The 15,282-nt window shown below is 39.1% G+C and overlaps 1 protein-coding gene across 1 annotated transcript; it reads right to left on the reverse strand.

Annotated features, from left to right (window-relative positions):
• Positions 1 to 135: 135 nt before the first annotated feature.
• On the reverse strand, positions 136 to 13,416 carry LOC122399942 (zinc transporter ZIP13 homolog). The gene is made up of 5 exons (XM_043401040.1): positions 12,257 to 13,416; positions 3,689 to 3,799; positions 1,948 to 2,207; positions 1,301 to 1,874; positions 136 to 1,132 (listed from the first exon to the last, which is right to left on the reverse strand). Exons 1-5 carry the CDS (start codon positions 12,474 to 12,476, stop codon positions 957 to 959), a joined length of 1,341 nt encoding a protein of 446 aa, XP_043256975.1. The 5' UTR covers positions 12,477 to 13,416; the 3' UTR covers positions 136 to 956.
• Positions 13,417 to 15,282: the final 1,866 nt, after the last annotated feature.

A 15,282-nucleotide genomic window follows, 5' to 3' on the forward strand; every position in this document is an offset into this window, starting at 1 on the left:
TTTGTGCGACTTATAAAACATGCACTTCCCAAAGGATACACGAGCCTAGGAAAAAAACAGATGGACACCCTTTCACGTCAGTTTACACGTACCGATATCGCAAACCTTCGACTAAAATACGCTTCGATTTATACCTTTTGTTTGTTTTAAACGATAAATAAGGAAGCATAAAGGTTATATACATACACAATTCATTTGACAACGTGAAAGTTATATGTCAATACTGGTTTCGATTGTTGTAACTTCTAGGCAACGGAGTTTCAAGTGCGACAATATCTTCAGAAACGGAATTAACGTTTCTCACAAACAACACGTTTACCGATACTTTACAGAAGAACATACGTATATTCGTGTATAAACTATGTCAGGTTTCTAACAATATCCCTTAAAGTATTAATATAAATCAATAATCTCGAACTGCCAATAATACGATCCCACGATAAACGATCGAAAAATATAAATATAATTCGTACAAATACTCCTTTTAAATTTCTCGCTGGCTTTTTTTTTATTTTTATGCTTGATTTTATGCTTTTTTTTTGCGTTTATGCTTATGAGTGAAAATAAATCGATTCGTTGATATCGAAACCACGAAATTAGAGTTGGATCAAATGGAAAAAAAAGATTTCGGTTAAAACGTTGCAAATGTAAACAAACTATAAACCTCTATTTCGGAACTAAACTCAGCATATGATGGTTACATAATTTGAATCTGATTTCGATCAGTCGTTAATCGTCGTTCCTCGTTTCTTCGCTGTCTAGACGCATACGTAGACCCATCTTTATTGAGCAACAATTATTACACGGAATAATTCCCTTTTTTTTTTTTTTTTTTTATGGCAAACTCGAATTACCGTTTCGACGCGTACCAAGGCGATGCTAAATATAAAAAAATTATCTATACTCGGCACACGTTAAACTAGTAGTCGACAATTTGATTACAAAACGAAGTCATCCTAATCGCAAAGAATCGTCAGAACCGCCATCACGATGATACCTAAGAGCAATGCGGCGATTTGCTTCAACGATTCTTTCGGACTAGATTCTTTAATCAGTTCTGGTAAAATGGTTACCAAACCAATGTGCAGAAAGCCACCAGCTGTGAATGGTAATATCCAACTTGTCGTCGCTCCTAAAAAGTGATTATCGATCAACAATTTTTCTTAAATCGTGGAACAATTGTTTGAGAAAATTGATATCAACATTTCTAAATAACTAACTGGATAAGGGTTCGACATAGGTCCTCGCGATGCGATTTATTTCATACAATTATAACGTGAACCGACCGGAAACTACCCACCTGCCTTGCCACCGGAAAAGAACACCGCGGACATAGCTCCGAAAATACCACCGGTAGAAGTGATGAGCTGTGCGCGCGCAGCATCCCACCTGTTAAATCCACTGCGTAGCAGTATAGCGAAATCACCGACCTCGTGAGGTATCTCGTGTATTAGGATAGCGAATGTGGTGAGCACCCCTAAACGAAGGGACACGAGGAAAGAGCCGCCAACGGCCAATCCGTGCGTGAAGTTGTCAATGATATTCGCTGTTAAATTCAGATAGCCGGTTATATGTTTCGATTTCGATTTCTCTTTACCGACAGTCTTTTTATTGCCAGAAACGCCGGTCGCAAGATTCTGCTTGTCGACGCGATCGTTCGACAATTTGTCAGAGATGTCGTTCTTCATTTCCTTCAAGTTTTTTAAGCAATTTCTCGCTTCGTCCATCGACATACCCTCTAGTCTGCCAGAGAATTTGTTACATACCGATACTGGCTCGATACCGTTACCGTCCAAGCTATTCTTTCTGCGCGCGTCTTTGTAGCCATTCGGTATCTGGGAGTACCCGTTCTTCTTCTCCAAAGTGGGCTTCAGCTACAAGAATAATTCGCTGTTTTTAATAACACAAGAGTATTTTTTATAATACATTTGCTCTTGACTGTGTTACCTTATTGATGGCGCTGACTATATCCGTGAACAAATCATCGTAAGGCTTCGAAAATCCGTTCTGCGGTTTGTCACCGATCAACGTGATGCTATTATTGTTCTCCATTTCTTTCTCCGCGTCCTGATTGTCCGTTACCACGGACTCGTCCACATCCTCGGATTCCCTCTCAACGTTGAAGAGTTTCTCCGCTATGACAAATACTAGAAAACCACCGAGCACCCATAAGCCAGAAGTCATCGAGGGTCGACCATCATCCGAGACTGAAATAAAAAGAATAATGCTCGGCGATATTCTTACACGTACAAAAGGGCGATATTTATAGCGTCATTCGATCCAGTTTAATTCCCTCTGGCGGGAAGGTAACTCGGAAATCGTAGGTGAACTAGGACCGTGTCGGTTTAATTTAGGAGAGGATAGCTGGCAATTGAAATCGGTAACTGAAGCACAATAGAGGTTCGCGACCGTCGCTTGAGTCGCTCACAAAGGAGATAGATGATCGCCTCGAGCCTCTAATACCACGAATTACACTCTAACTTAAAAATACTCGAGCGCAAAGAATATTGCATCGTTCGAACGATGATCTTTGAGCCGCGTACTTCCCCCAAAGCGATGAACGATTCCGCGTTGCACGAATACCTTGACTTCTTGTTTTCGGGGTCGCAATTCGCGTTAAGCTATTACATAATTCACACCAGTTACGTAATCGTTTTGTCACCGAGAACAAACTCTTTGCACTACGAACTATATTTCAATTTTCTTACCAGCAGCTCCCAACGCCCTTTAAGTCTTTTATTTGAAATTTACCTGTTCAAATATCTGTTTTATTTACACTGTTGGAAGCATTTTGTAACTTTCAAGTGTACGGATATCACTTTGGTTTGGACTTGACGAAGGAGCTCCTGGGATAAAAATTCATGTCGAATCACACTCGACGTAGGAGTGCAAAGGGTTAACATCTGTATTATCTTCTAAACTGATATATAGACAAATATTTAACAAATTATTTAGGGGATGAGACTACCCTCTGCTAAATTCTATTAATAGCTTCTGTTTAACGACTTACAGCTACCATTCTCGCTATTAACATCTGTATTATCTTCTAAACTGATATATAGACAAATATTTAACAAATTATTTAGGGGATGAGACTACCCTCTGCTAAATTCTATTAATAGCTTCTGTTTAACGACTTACAGCTACCATTCTCACTATTAACATCTGTATTATCTTCTAAACTAATATGTAGACAAATATTTAACAAATTATTTGGGTTCTGGGTTAGGTCTGAGTTTAACCCAAACCTAACCCAGACCTAACCCAGACCTGACCCAAACCTAATCCAGACCTAACCCAGACCTGACCCAAACCTAACCCAAACCTAATCCAGACCTAACCCAGACCTAACCCAGACCTAACCCAAACGTAACCCAGATTTGATCTGAGTTAGGTCTGAGTTAGGTCTGAGTTAGATCTGGGTTAGGTCTGGGTTAGGTCTGAGTTAGGTCTGAGTTAGGTCTGGGTTAGGTCTGGGTTAGGTCTGAGTTAGGTCTGAGTTAGATCTGGGTTAGGTCTGGGTTAGGTCTGGGTTAGGTCTGGGTTAGGTCTGGGTTAGGTCTGAGTTAGATCTGAGTTAGGTCTGGGTTAGGTCTGAGTTAGATCTGGGTTAGGTCTGGATTAGATCTGAGTTAGGTCTGGGTTAGGTCTGGGTTCTTGACTTCTTCCGTTTCCAGGGTATTTGTACCTCTGTTCAGTGACTTGTTCCCCCATGCTTCCGGTAGAAGGTGCAAGAAAACATCGCCCAGAAGACCGCCGACCGCAAAGCTCAACAGTATTTTCAGCGTGCCAGCGCTATCTGAAACACAATATCAATTGTTAGAAACGTAAAACGGTGCATTTGGAATTGGTCTTCCGTGAAGTATCTAGGAACTATGGTCCGAAGAATGCTTATCGAACACCCCCACCTACGCGCGTATCCTCGATAATAAAAAATATCGACAGAACGATGTGTGTCTGCCGCGTGGCGATAAATTTTTAAGTCGAATCCCACACGGTGCCAACAATTTCACCGTCGGTTGGATCCTTCGCGTGCAAGGATCACTGACCACGTTAAAGTACGATCGAGCCTGGGCGATATCTTCGCCCTCCACTCGAGTCGTATTTCACTCTAGCCAGTTCACGCTCCAAAGAACATATTTCCACTCTCCACCAACTGGAGAAATTACATTTAAATGAACATTTAATCCGCCACTGATCGCCATTAGCTTAATTTCCAATCAGAGAACAATTATAAAAGGTTCTGTATTATCTCGATGATTAGATGACATCTACCGACGCGAAATATCGCGAAATACCAGGGGCTTTTGATTAAAAAATCGAACGGAGAATTGTGTTCGCTGAGAACAGCGACTTGGCAGACCTTGATCCACATTTTGCGGAACAGATCATTGAGTGGACGACTCTTAATAAGTGCGTGGAACGTGTCCTCAGCGTACATTTGATCCAACCGTTTGTTTTCTTTAGAGATATCCTAATATTTTACGGAGTCTACGTTTAACTCGATAATAGTCGACTGCTATTAAGGTAATTATTCGACCCGAGAGACGCTTGTTTTCACGACTGCTGGCACGATGACCTGCGGTTAATAAAAACTGCTGCCACGTGTTATTATTCATCCCTTCTTCAATGGTTCGTTAAAACTGCTCTAGAATTCTTGGTTCAAAATCGTGCGATATTTATTCCAACAGCGTCTAGGCGAATTCGAACAAATGTAGCAGTGGTTCGTGACGAGAGTCATTAGACATCCGTTAAAATGCGTGCTGCAACAGATATTTCAGCGATTAGTCATCCGATCTATTTACATCACAGTCTAATCTCTCAAACTTTTAGATATTTACTAAAATTTCGATGCACAAACGTTGCACGAGAGTGACGGATATTATTCGCAGTGGCAGAAAATGGAATATTCGAAGCTATCTTGAACCGTCCGCCGGTCAAAGGTCAACAAGCGCGGTATCGCTTTTCTTTCGACTTTCTATTTCTGCGAGCATGCTAAACGCGAGTATCGTTAATTCCTCTTCGATGCAATTTTCTTCTTCCTGAACCTTGTACCGACCTCTCGCGATCTATGTCGCATCGATAAATGTTACATTCTTGTGAAATGGGTCAATGTTTATGCATTGCACACGGTCCCCTACTCGTTGGAATTAAAACTATTTCTCTAGAATAGACAATAGAAACAGCAACGAAGAACTTATCATCGGTAATTGACGCAGATAAACGATCACTGCAACGGGGAAAAACCGCTCTGTTTCGCGAAAAACCCAAACTGTTGTCGAGTTACGCGTAATAATCTCTGATGATTTAATCATTTCAACGAACAAACTCTGATTGATACAATGGAAGTTTAAGTTAATCTTTTATCGAGTACAATTCACTTGGTGATCGCTGATAAATCACGGTAATTGCTTTCTTATTTCTAAATAAAAGAGACTTAAACATTAAACGCTAAATACACGTTGCGATAACATAATTGGGCATATCGCGAGGGAACAGAATTTCGAAACTGGAGGAAACGAGCGTGTCCAACGATAAATTTCTGTTATGTTTGCCAACTTCTAGGCTTCCTTCCACCGATAATAAGTCTGAATTTTTGTTTCTGTGCCGAACACGACGCCCAGTTAACTCGGGAAACAGCGCGTTGCGATCCCTACTCCCGGTTTCTACGCGATCTTTCCAACGATTTATGTACCAGGCCGAGCACGCTTTGTTCTTTTCTCATCGATTTCATGATGAAACATCGCGACGCTATTGCAAGGAACAATAACGATCCTACGATTAACGGCTATTAACATAGATTTTGCATAGATCTTGATATAAACGTGCCTTGTCGGGAAGAAAAATACCGATAGATAGTAATAATTTACTTGGATCGTGAGATCCAGGCGTCACGATATGTAATGGAGTTTTTGTTCGACGACAAACGCGTATGAAAAATTGATTTGCAACGTTGTCGGTTGGTTTAAAGTTTCTTCTAGATCCTTTCTAAAGAAATGGTTTTGGCATCGGCGATAACAATACTTCTTTCGACAAATAAGATATCGATTTCACAATGCAGAGCACATATCGAGCAGATTAAAAAGTTAATAAATTGTTTCGTACGAATATAACGTTGAAACAATGTTATCAACAAATTTGTTATCGTATCGAGACAGATTATAACGATAGTTATCGTTTCATTTATTTTTCATGGTTGCTTATCCAACAGTTACGCAACATCGTCAACTTAATTGTTAATAAATGTCCATTGTTGTCAGTGGAAAAGCATCTCCAACTTACACAACAGGATGTACGGCCAACTATGGAGAAAAATTTTAATGCAAGATTCCAGAGGCCAAAATAAGACGAAAATCAAGAATACTAATTTGTTGATTGAGGCTTCGTTAAAAAGTTATTAATGTTTAAAGCGTATTGAATTTTTTTCCCCGAAAGTGGGTAAGATTTCAGGGGTATGCCTATTCACCAAAAATTATTGTAATTTACCTCTTTAGCTAAAAATAATTTTTTTAGAACGATTTGACAAATTTTTTTTTGGTCGAAAAATTTAGGCACATTCTCGAATTTTTTTCTCGAAAGTGGGTAGGAATTCGGGGGTATGTCTATTCACCAAAAATGATTGTAATTAACCCCTGCAACTGAAAATATTTTTTTTTGGAAGATTTGAAATTTTTTAATTTTGTCGAAATATTTCAAACTTTCTCGAATTTTTTTCTCGAAAATGAGTAGGATTTCAGGGGTGTGCCTATTCACCAAAAATTATTGTAATTTACTTCTTTAGCTAAAAATAATTTTTTTAGGACGATTTAAAAATTTTTTTTTTTTTGAAAATTTAAGCACTCACTGAATTTTTTTCTCAAAAGTGGGTAGGAATTCGGTGGTATATCTATTCACCAAAAATTATTGCAATTAACCCTTGCAACTGAAAATATTTTTTTTAGGAAGATTTGAAATTTTTTAATTTTGTCGAAATATTTCAAACATTCTCGAATTTTTTTCTCGAAAATGCGCAAGATTTCGAGGGTATGTCTACTGACCAAAAATGATTGCAATTGACCCCTACAATCGAAAATAATTTTTCCAAAACGATTTGTAACTTTTCAAATTCGCCCAAAAATTTCAAATTTTCTCGAATTTTTTTCTCGAATATGGATGAAATTTCGAGGGTATGTCTACTGACCAAAAATGATTGCAATTGACCCCTACAATCGAAAATAATTTTTCCAAAACGATTTGTAACTTTTCAAATTCGCCCAAAAATTACAAATTTTCTCGAATTTTTTTCTCGAATATGGATGAAATTTCGAGGGTATGTCTACTGACCAAAAATGATTGCAATTGACCCCTACAATCGAAAATAATTTTTCCAAAACGATTTGTAACTTTTCAAATTCGCCCAAAAATTTCAAATTTTCTCGAATTTTTTTCTCGAATATGGATGAAATTTCGAGGGTATGTCTACTGACCAAAAATGATTGCAATTGACCCCTACAATCGAAAATAATTTTTCCAAAACGATTTGTAACTTTTCAAATTCGCCCAAAAATTTCAAATTTTCTCGAATTTTTTTCTCGAATATGGATGAAATTTCGAGGGTATGTCTACTGACCAAAAATGATTGCAATTGACCCCTACAATCGAAAATAATTTTTCCAAAACGATTTGTAACTTTTCAAATTCGCCCAAAAATTTCAAATTTTCTCGAATTTTTTTCTCGAATATGGATGAAATTTCGAGGGTATGTCTACTGACCAAAAATGATTGCAATTGACCCCTACAATCGAAAATAATTTTTCCAAAACGATTTGTAACTTTTCAAATTCGCCCAAAAATTTCAAATTTTCTCGAATTTTTTTCTCAAAAGTGGGTAGGATTTCGAGGGTATATCTATTCACCAAAAATGATTGTAATTGACCCCCCTAGCCAAACATAATTTTTTCAGAATGATTCGAAGTTTTTTAACAACTCTAACAAATCCTCAGTCAAGAAATTGATATTGTTGATTTTCGTCTCATTTAGGCCTCTAAAATCGCTCATTAAAATGTATCCCCAGATGTGTCCAAACACCCTGTACATCGCAGCTACTCGATAAAATACCTGAAAGATCGAATAGCCGGCGCAAGGTAATTGTTTTTATAGCGCGTTATCGTTCTAATTGAAAGCAATTATCTTGCGATATAAACGCGCGAACGAGCTCGTTATCAATCTCTTATTGATCTAAAAACCTATGCTTTCTAACTACGCGTATAAAAGAACACTACATAGAAAGCGTACGGGGCGCGTTTCTTCGGTTCTAAAATAGAAAAACCAATCGAATCGTCGTTGCGCGAATGCATTCAGGGAAACCGTTCGAACGTGTGTTTCGGTGCAGCTGGGCGATGGTAAATTAAAGTCCAATGTACTTACGCGTAAACGCGATCGCATCGAGCGAAACAGAAACGGGGAACGCATTGATGCTCGTGGGCGTAACGCAGAGAGAACGGGCCTGATAATAGATTCGTTCCAGAACAGTCGGTGATGCGACAGACCAGCCAGAACCATAATTTAACACCATCCCCCTCGCGAATCCCGGGATTCTTTCGGACGTATATATTCCGACGCTACAAAACAACAGTTAAACGACACTAAATTATTCGAATTCGATCGTTTCGACGGAAGACTCAAGTCGCGTTAAAGCTGTTCGAAACGGGCACACAGAGCTACCAGTACGCATCGAATACAATTTATTTAAATAGACCCGGCGGTGCTATCGATCGTGCTTTAAAAGTAAATTCGAGGCGGCGAGATCGCTTTGGTCCCTCCTATTCTGCACGAGGAGAGCTGTGAAACAGCGAACTGCAACCTGGTCAGCGTGTTTTCAGCAACAAGACGCCGGAAACGAGGATAGCTAACGTATCGATTAGCTGTTAGACTTTTTACGCTCCGGATCCGGCTCCGAATGTAATCAAACGCGGCAGCAGCCCAGCTGCAGCTGAGCTTTTTCTTTCTATGGGCAAGTTTTCACGCTTTTCGTACGGTACAGGGATTTACACGGAGAAACTAGGGAGAGCCGTTGCGTAAAATACAAAAATATATCAGTCAACGAATTTACTAACTATACGATACGTGGCTTAACATCACAGACACGCTCGCGGATGAGTTAATCAATCATTGATCACTGTGTGATATAAATTTCCATAAAATTGTCGGCGACGATAAGTGAACGGTAAATTTATGTTCCCGCGAGGCTCCTCTGCGCGTTGCAGGCTGAGACGAAATGCAACAACGACCTTGAATTAGCGCCGTGTCGCTTAAAATTATGCCACGGAGAAACGAGGAATTCAATTCGCGTACTCTCCATCGCGACGATCGCATGAAACCGTCGCTCGTACGATAAAAATAAAACAAAATGCTCGTTATCGTCGCCGAGATACAGAAAATTGTAATTGCAAGATCGTTCGATCGGGACGCTGTAGTTGTTCCGACGCATTTAAATTCCGTGCGCGATCCCGTTCCACGGCGAATTACGTTCGCGTTTCATTCTTCTTCCGCAGATTCCAATTGTTGCGATGCGTCCCGCTGGAGAACGAGTTCCACGATCCTCTCCCGCTTGCATTGGCATGCAGCAGCGTTACGTGTGCATGTAGATTTCGCAAATAAACGAGAGGATGATGCAGCCTTACGGCGGAGATGGCCTCTCGTCAGCAGTCCTCTTCGCGAACGTTGTTCTACAGTTACAGGCTCGCGATCTTTTCGTTCAGTTTCTGTCCAACTTCTTGTTTCGAAATCTCTTGCAAACCGTTGTCTTGTTTCTTTCCTCCGGAATGCAGATGAGAGCTGAAAGTAACTCAAACGTCATTACAATATCCTGGCTCGATTCGTAATATTTCTCGATAGAAGACCAGAATACCCTTACAGAGAAGTCGTTGGCACGATGCAATGAGTATCGACGTAGTAAACAATATGCGCAGCGGAACCTCGCCACGTGGTCGAATATGCGTTTCTTCTTACGCATCCGGGAATTTTAACTGACGCTATGATGCACGATTATTTTTATCTACGCTTGGTAAATTCGATACCGAGCGTGCAAACATTCATTTTCGATAAAAACAAACGCAGAGACTTTGTTAAAAAGTTATTAAAAAATTTCAAATCGTTATAAAAAAATTATTTTTAGTCGCTGAGATTGATTACAATCATTTTTGGTGAATAGACATGCCCTCAAAATCCTAACCATTTTCGAGACAAAAATTCGAGAAAATGTAAAATTTTTAGACGAAATTAAAAAATTTCATATCATACCAAAAAAAATATATTTAGTTACAGAGGCCCATTACAATCATTTTTGGTGAATAGACATGCCCTCAAAATCCTAACCATTTTCGAGAAAAAAATTCGTGAAAATGTAAAATTTTTAGACGAAATTAAAATATTTCAAATCACACTAAAAAAATTATATTTAGTTACAGAGATTAATTACAATCATTTTTGGTGAATAGACGTACCCCCGAAATCCTACCCATTTTCGAGAAAAAAATTCGTGAAGGTTTGAAATTTTTGGGCGAATTTGAAAAGTTTCAAATCGTTTTGGAAAAATTATTTACGATTTCAGGGGGCAATTACAAGCATTTTTGGTCAATAGACATACCCTCGAAATCCTACCCATTTTCGAGAAAAAAATTCGAGAAAATGTAAAATTTTTAGACGAAATTAAAAAATTTCAAATCATACCAAAAAATATATATTTAGTTACAGAGGTCCATTGCAATCATTTATGGTGAATAGACGTACCCCCGAAATCCGACCCATTTTCGAGAAAAAAATTCGTGAAGGTTTGAAATTTTTGGGCGAATTTGAAAAGTTTCAAATCGTTTTGGAAAAATTATTTACGATTTCAGGGGGCAATTACAAGCATTTTTGGTCAATAGACATACCCTCGAAATCCTACCCATTTTCGAGAAAAAAATTCGAGAAAATGTAAAATTTTTAGACGAAATTAAAAAATTTCAAATCATACCAAAAAAAATATATTTAGTTACAGAGGTCCATTGCAATCATTTTTGGTGAATAGACGTACCCCCGAAATCCGACCCATTTTCGAGAAAAAAATTCGTGAAGGTTTGAAATTTTTGGGCGAATTTGAAAAGTTTCAAATCGTTTTGGAAAAATTATTTACGATTTCAGGGGGCAATTACAAGCATTTTTGGTCAATAGACATACCCTCGAAATCCTACCCATTTTCGAGAAAAAAATTCGAGAAAATGTGAAATTTTTAGACGAAATTAAAAAATTTCAAATCATACCAAAAAAAATATATTTAGTTACAGAGGTCCATTGCAATCATTTTTGGTGAATAGACGTACCCCCGAAATCCTACGCATTAACGAGAAAAATATTCAATACAGGCGGAATTTTAAATATTAATAACTTTTTAACGAAGCCTCCATTAACAAATTGGTATTTTTGATTTTCGTCTTATTTTGGCCTCTAGAATCTGTCATAAAAATTTTTCCCGTCCTCGTCGGGCATTGTTAAGTACGAATGTTAAACCACTCAACAGCTCTATCTTCTTTGTTTTTCGTGATAAGGAAAAAATAATGAGACAAAGGAACATGCATCGAGGGGAGAATTTGTTTTACCGCGAGTTATTTGTTACATTTCAAGGTCTCTCCCGAAGTCTCTCGTTTCTATTAAAAAGAACAGAAAAAATACAATCATTCTTTCGTCCATAATAACGTACCTAATAAAAATGAACGATCTATCGATGTAAACGTTGATAAGAAATATTCTAAGAAAAAGATTCGATCGACCACAGATTTCTAGTGAAATTACGGTACCGGATTCTATCCTATTGCACAAGACCTGTGGCGAGAATTAGCGACGAACTATGCAACGTTCTAATCGTGCATTGACACGGTGTTCAACCGCAAACATTAAACGTTACATAATTACCTTAGAACGCAGTGTTTAAAATTTGATTTTCCCGCGTATAATTGTAACGCAAGGATCGATCGTTTAATAACCGAAGACGACACGAAAGATACTTGGAGATCAATTGTTGTTGCATCTTTTAAAGGAATATTTTCATTTGAGTAACATCTATTTAGAAATTGGGCACAGATCCTGTTAAAATGTACACATAACCTCCCAAACGAGAGATAATAAAAATCCCTCGCAACAGATATCGCGTGGGCTCAAGTTCGCTGGAAAGAATAATACAACAAGAGAGAAAAGAAAAAAACAGTGTTCAAGTGTCGATTATAAATGAATTCGTTACCTCCTGTTTTAAAATCGGCACCGTCTTCGATGGGGATGATCCAGAGAGGGAAGATACCGGTTAGTCCTATCACGGTGCTGCCTAGCAGGGAAAACAACCACGGGGAGTACTGAAAATATTCCATCGTGGCATCCCATGACGTCCACATGTCCTCCATAACAATTTCATAGAAGAATCCGGCAAAGTCGGTGCAATTCTCTGCGCTTGTGTTTGCCGCCATGTTTGCACGTTTTGTGTATCAAACGCCGCTCGGTAAAAATCCTTCGAACGAACCGTACGTTTCCCAGAATCCTTTGTCCCCCGGCGACGATCACACTTCCGATGATTTTTAATTAACGTTATCGGGACCGCTTGAATATTCAACGAGCAAAACACACCGTTAACTATCAGCGTTTATCGATACCGTACGTCTCTTCGTGCGACTGGTCTGTTTACACGAAAATAACCTCTCGCCGTTACTCTATCGGGAATGTAATTGCGCTGCTGTACGTAAGCGTACCGTTAAACAATTCGGAAATAACTTATGCGCGGGTGAATGTCTTGCGGGAGGTAAGAATGCTGTCACCCGGGGTAAAGAAAATTCGTCGAGTGACCACGACTAACGAGCGACCGACTAGCCTACACTGAGAACTGAGTGCGGACGCTACGAATCAGGCGGTCGCCGCCTCTACCGTCGCCGGTTTTCTCGATTAAATCAAGCCTCTTGTTATTTCATACCGTCGCAATACGAAGACAATAGCATCCTGATCAGTCCCGTGACGATAAATACTCAACGACAACGGTCAACAATATCGTTTCTGCTCTCGTCGACTATCGCGTGTCTCTCTATTCTTTTTTTCGCTCCTCGCTGTACAATTTCTGCCTGGGGTTGTTCGATTCGTCTTCGACGCGATGATGCATCATTCCATCGAAACAACAAATCACAATTACACAGCAGCCCACAATTCTTAGGCCCTTCCTGGCTCCTCGAATTTCTTGGTTATGTACGACTCGTGGTTCTCGCGTTTTCGCGCCGACAATGGCTGACCGCGGCGATCCGACAGACAGAAATCGCACTGTCGTTGGTTATCTCCTTCTATTCTTACTTTATTTCTATTGATTATGAAATAACGCACAATCTTGCCCACTCACCACACTGACGGAACGGTTAATGCGCATTACGACGAAGGCAGTCCCTTTTATAGCTACCGAAGCGCCACGCTAGGCGGTGTGCGTGCGCAAGGAAGAGGACAGATGCACGAGTACCGTGCAAAGAAGAGAGACAGAGAATGGAAATGCGCAAGAGAAACGGGGGGAAAAGAAAAAGAAGACGACGACGATGAAGTTAAACGTATCGAAGAATGTACAATTCGATGGTTAGGCAATAAACAATTTATAGACGAAAGCCCTATTTTGAAAAACGAAACAGAAAAATATTCAACTCTTCTTGTTGACCATCAAAATCAATAGAGGCGCTGCTGTACTTCCTTGCAAATAATCGCAGTTGCTTGCGAATAAAATGAAAGATCCTATCTGAATTTTAAATACGCACACACGTCTGCTACACAAACAGGGAAATAATCTGTAATGTTTTTGTGATCGTAAAAGCTATTTTGTCGGAAATTTTATAGTCCAATATTCTGCTAAATGGCCCCTAACGATAACTGCCTTGCTTGCAACGACATTTAACATTTTTATCACGGATACTTGTACGCATAATCTGCTGGTATCTTTTAGTGACGCTGTCGTAAAGATAAAACGGCTAGTAATACCGTTTAATTTCCAAACGATTGGAAATCACAGAGATAATTAATTTGTTTGATCATTTTGATCGATACACGGATTGAAATTGCCTCGCGTTTTTTAACTTTACTTGGACGTGAATTCATTCCAGCGTATACTTTTAGTAAAATAACAATCGTCCGGCTACCGATAAGTTTATGAAAAACTGTAGACAAAGAGCGGAAACAATGAACTCGGTAGATAACATGTTACAATTGTGTTGGCAATGTTGTCGTATATAAAGTGTAGATTGAATGGAAATTGAATTTCCAAACATGCAGCGAACATAGATAATCGTAGTAAACTTCTACATAATAAAGACTTTAATTTCTATCACATTCTATCAATCGCGAATAAAGATAAAAGGATAAAAGAGCCAAATTGAAATAAAAAAATCAATCTCACTAAATAAAAAACATTTCGAATTTTAAATTTATAGATCTACTGTCGGTAACACGAAACTTCCAACGCCATCTTTACTGTCAATTCGTAAATATTCTGTACACGTGTGTATCAATTATGTACACGCATATGTTCTCTATTTTTTTCAAATTAAAATGAGTAAAAATTCTATGCTAAACATTACGAAACTTCATTTTACGAATATCCCCAAGTCCCGATCGCGCCGGTTAAAAATATCCTCGACGATAGAAAATGTTTAACAAGTCTTGAAACAACATGTATACAATAAATTTACGTCGTACAAGTTTCTGTATATCGCCGCTATTGTGCCCACATTATGTGTGGCCTTAATTAATCAAATTGCTAATGGCGCCGAGCCAAATGGTACCTATTTGGCCTGCAATCAAAAGGATATTCAACAACTGTCGTGCGTACGCGACACTCGCCATCATTTTCAAGTTTTTTTTTTCGCTAATTTTTTGGAGAATTAAATCCGCAGAGCGATCTTTCCTTCGACTAGCCCTTTGCTTTTAATCTCATGTCCCTGTAGAGTAGGTGTCTGTTATGATTAGGACGATTCTATCACCTGGATCGTTTCAGCGCCGAAGAGTGTGGTAGAGGCGTGCTTTTTTCTCGTCGAATTTTCGAAAAGTCCCGCAATGTAACGTGACGGCCCTCTGTTGGCTGTGCATCCTTGCGTAGCGGGGCACTCCAGCGAATCTATTTTAGGGAACGACAGAAAGTTAAGATTATTTTAGTTCAATTTTTTACCTCCGAACCAGAACGCAGGGTGCTTAGCGTAAGAACATCACGATTACCGAGTAGGTCGATTTTACGCGAGCAACGAGGATCGCATACGTTTC

Source organism: Colletes gigas, unplaced genomic scaffold, assembly GCF_013123115.1.
Source record: "Colletes gigas isolate AHSC1104 unplaced genomic scaffold, ASM1312311v1 Colletes_gigas_Sc00015, whole genome shotgun sequence".
NCBI lineage: Eukaryota > Metazoa > Arthropoda > Insecta > Hymenoptera > Colletidae > Colletes > Colletes gigas.

Excerpts from the sequence above, each read along its gene's own strand:
- LOC122399942 (XM_043401040.1), bottom strand. The coding sequence starts at position 12,476 with ATGGCGGCAAACACAAGCGCAGAGAATTGCACCGACTTTGCCGGATTC. Across the intron at positions 3,800-12,256 it reads TGCCGATTTTAAAACAGGAG|ATAGCGCTGGCACGCTGAAA; the intron begins GTAACGAATTCA and ends ATTGTGTTTCAG. Across the intron at positions 2,208-3,688 it reads GAACAAGTCACTGAACAGAG|TCTCGGATGATGGTCGACCC; the intron begins GTACAAATACCC and ends TTTTTATTTCAG.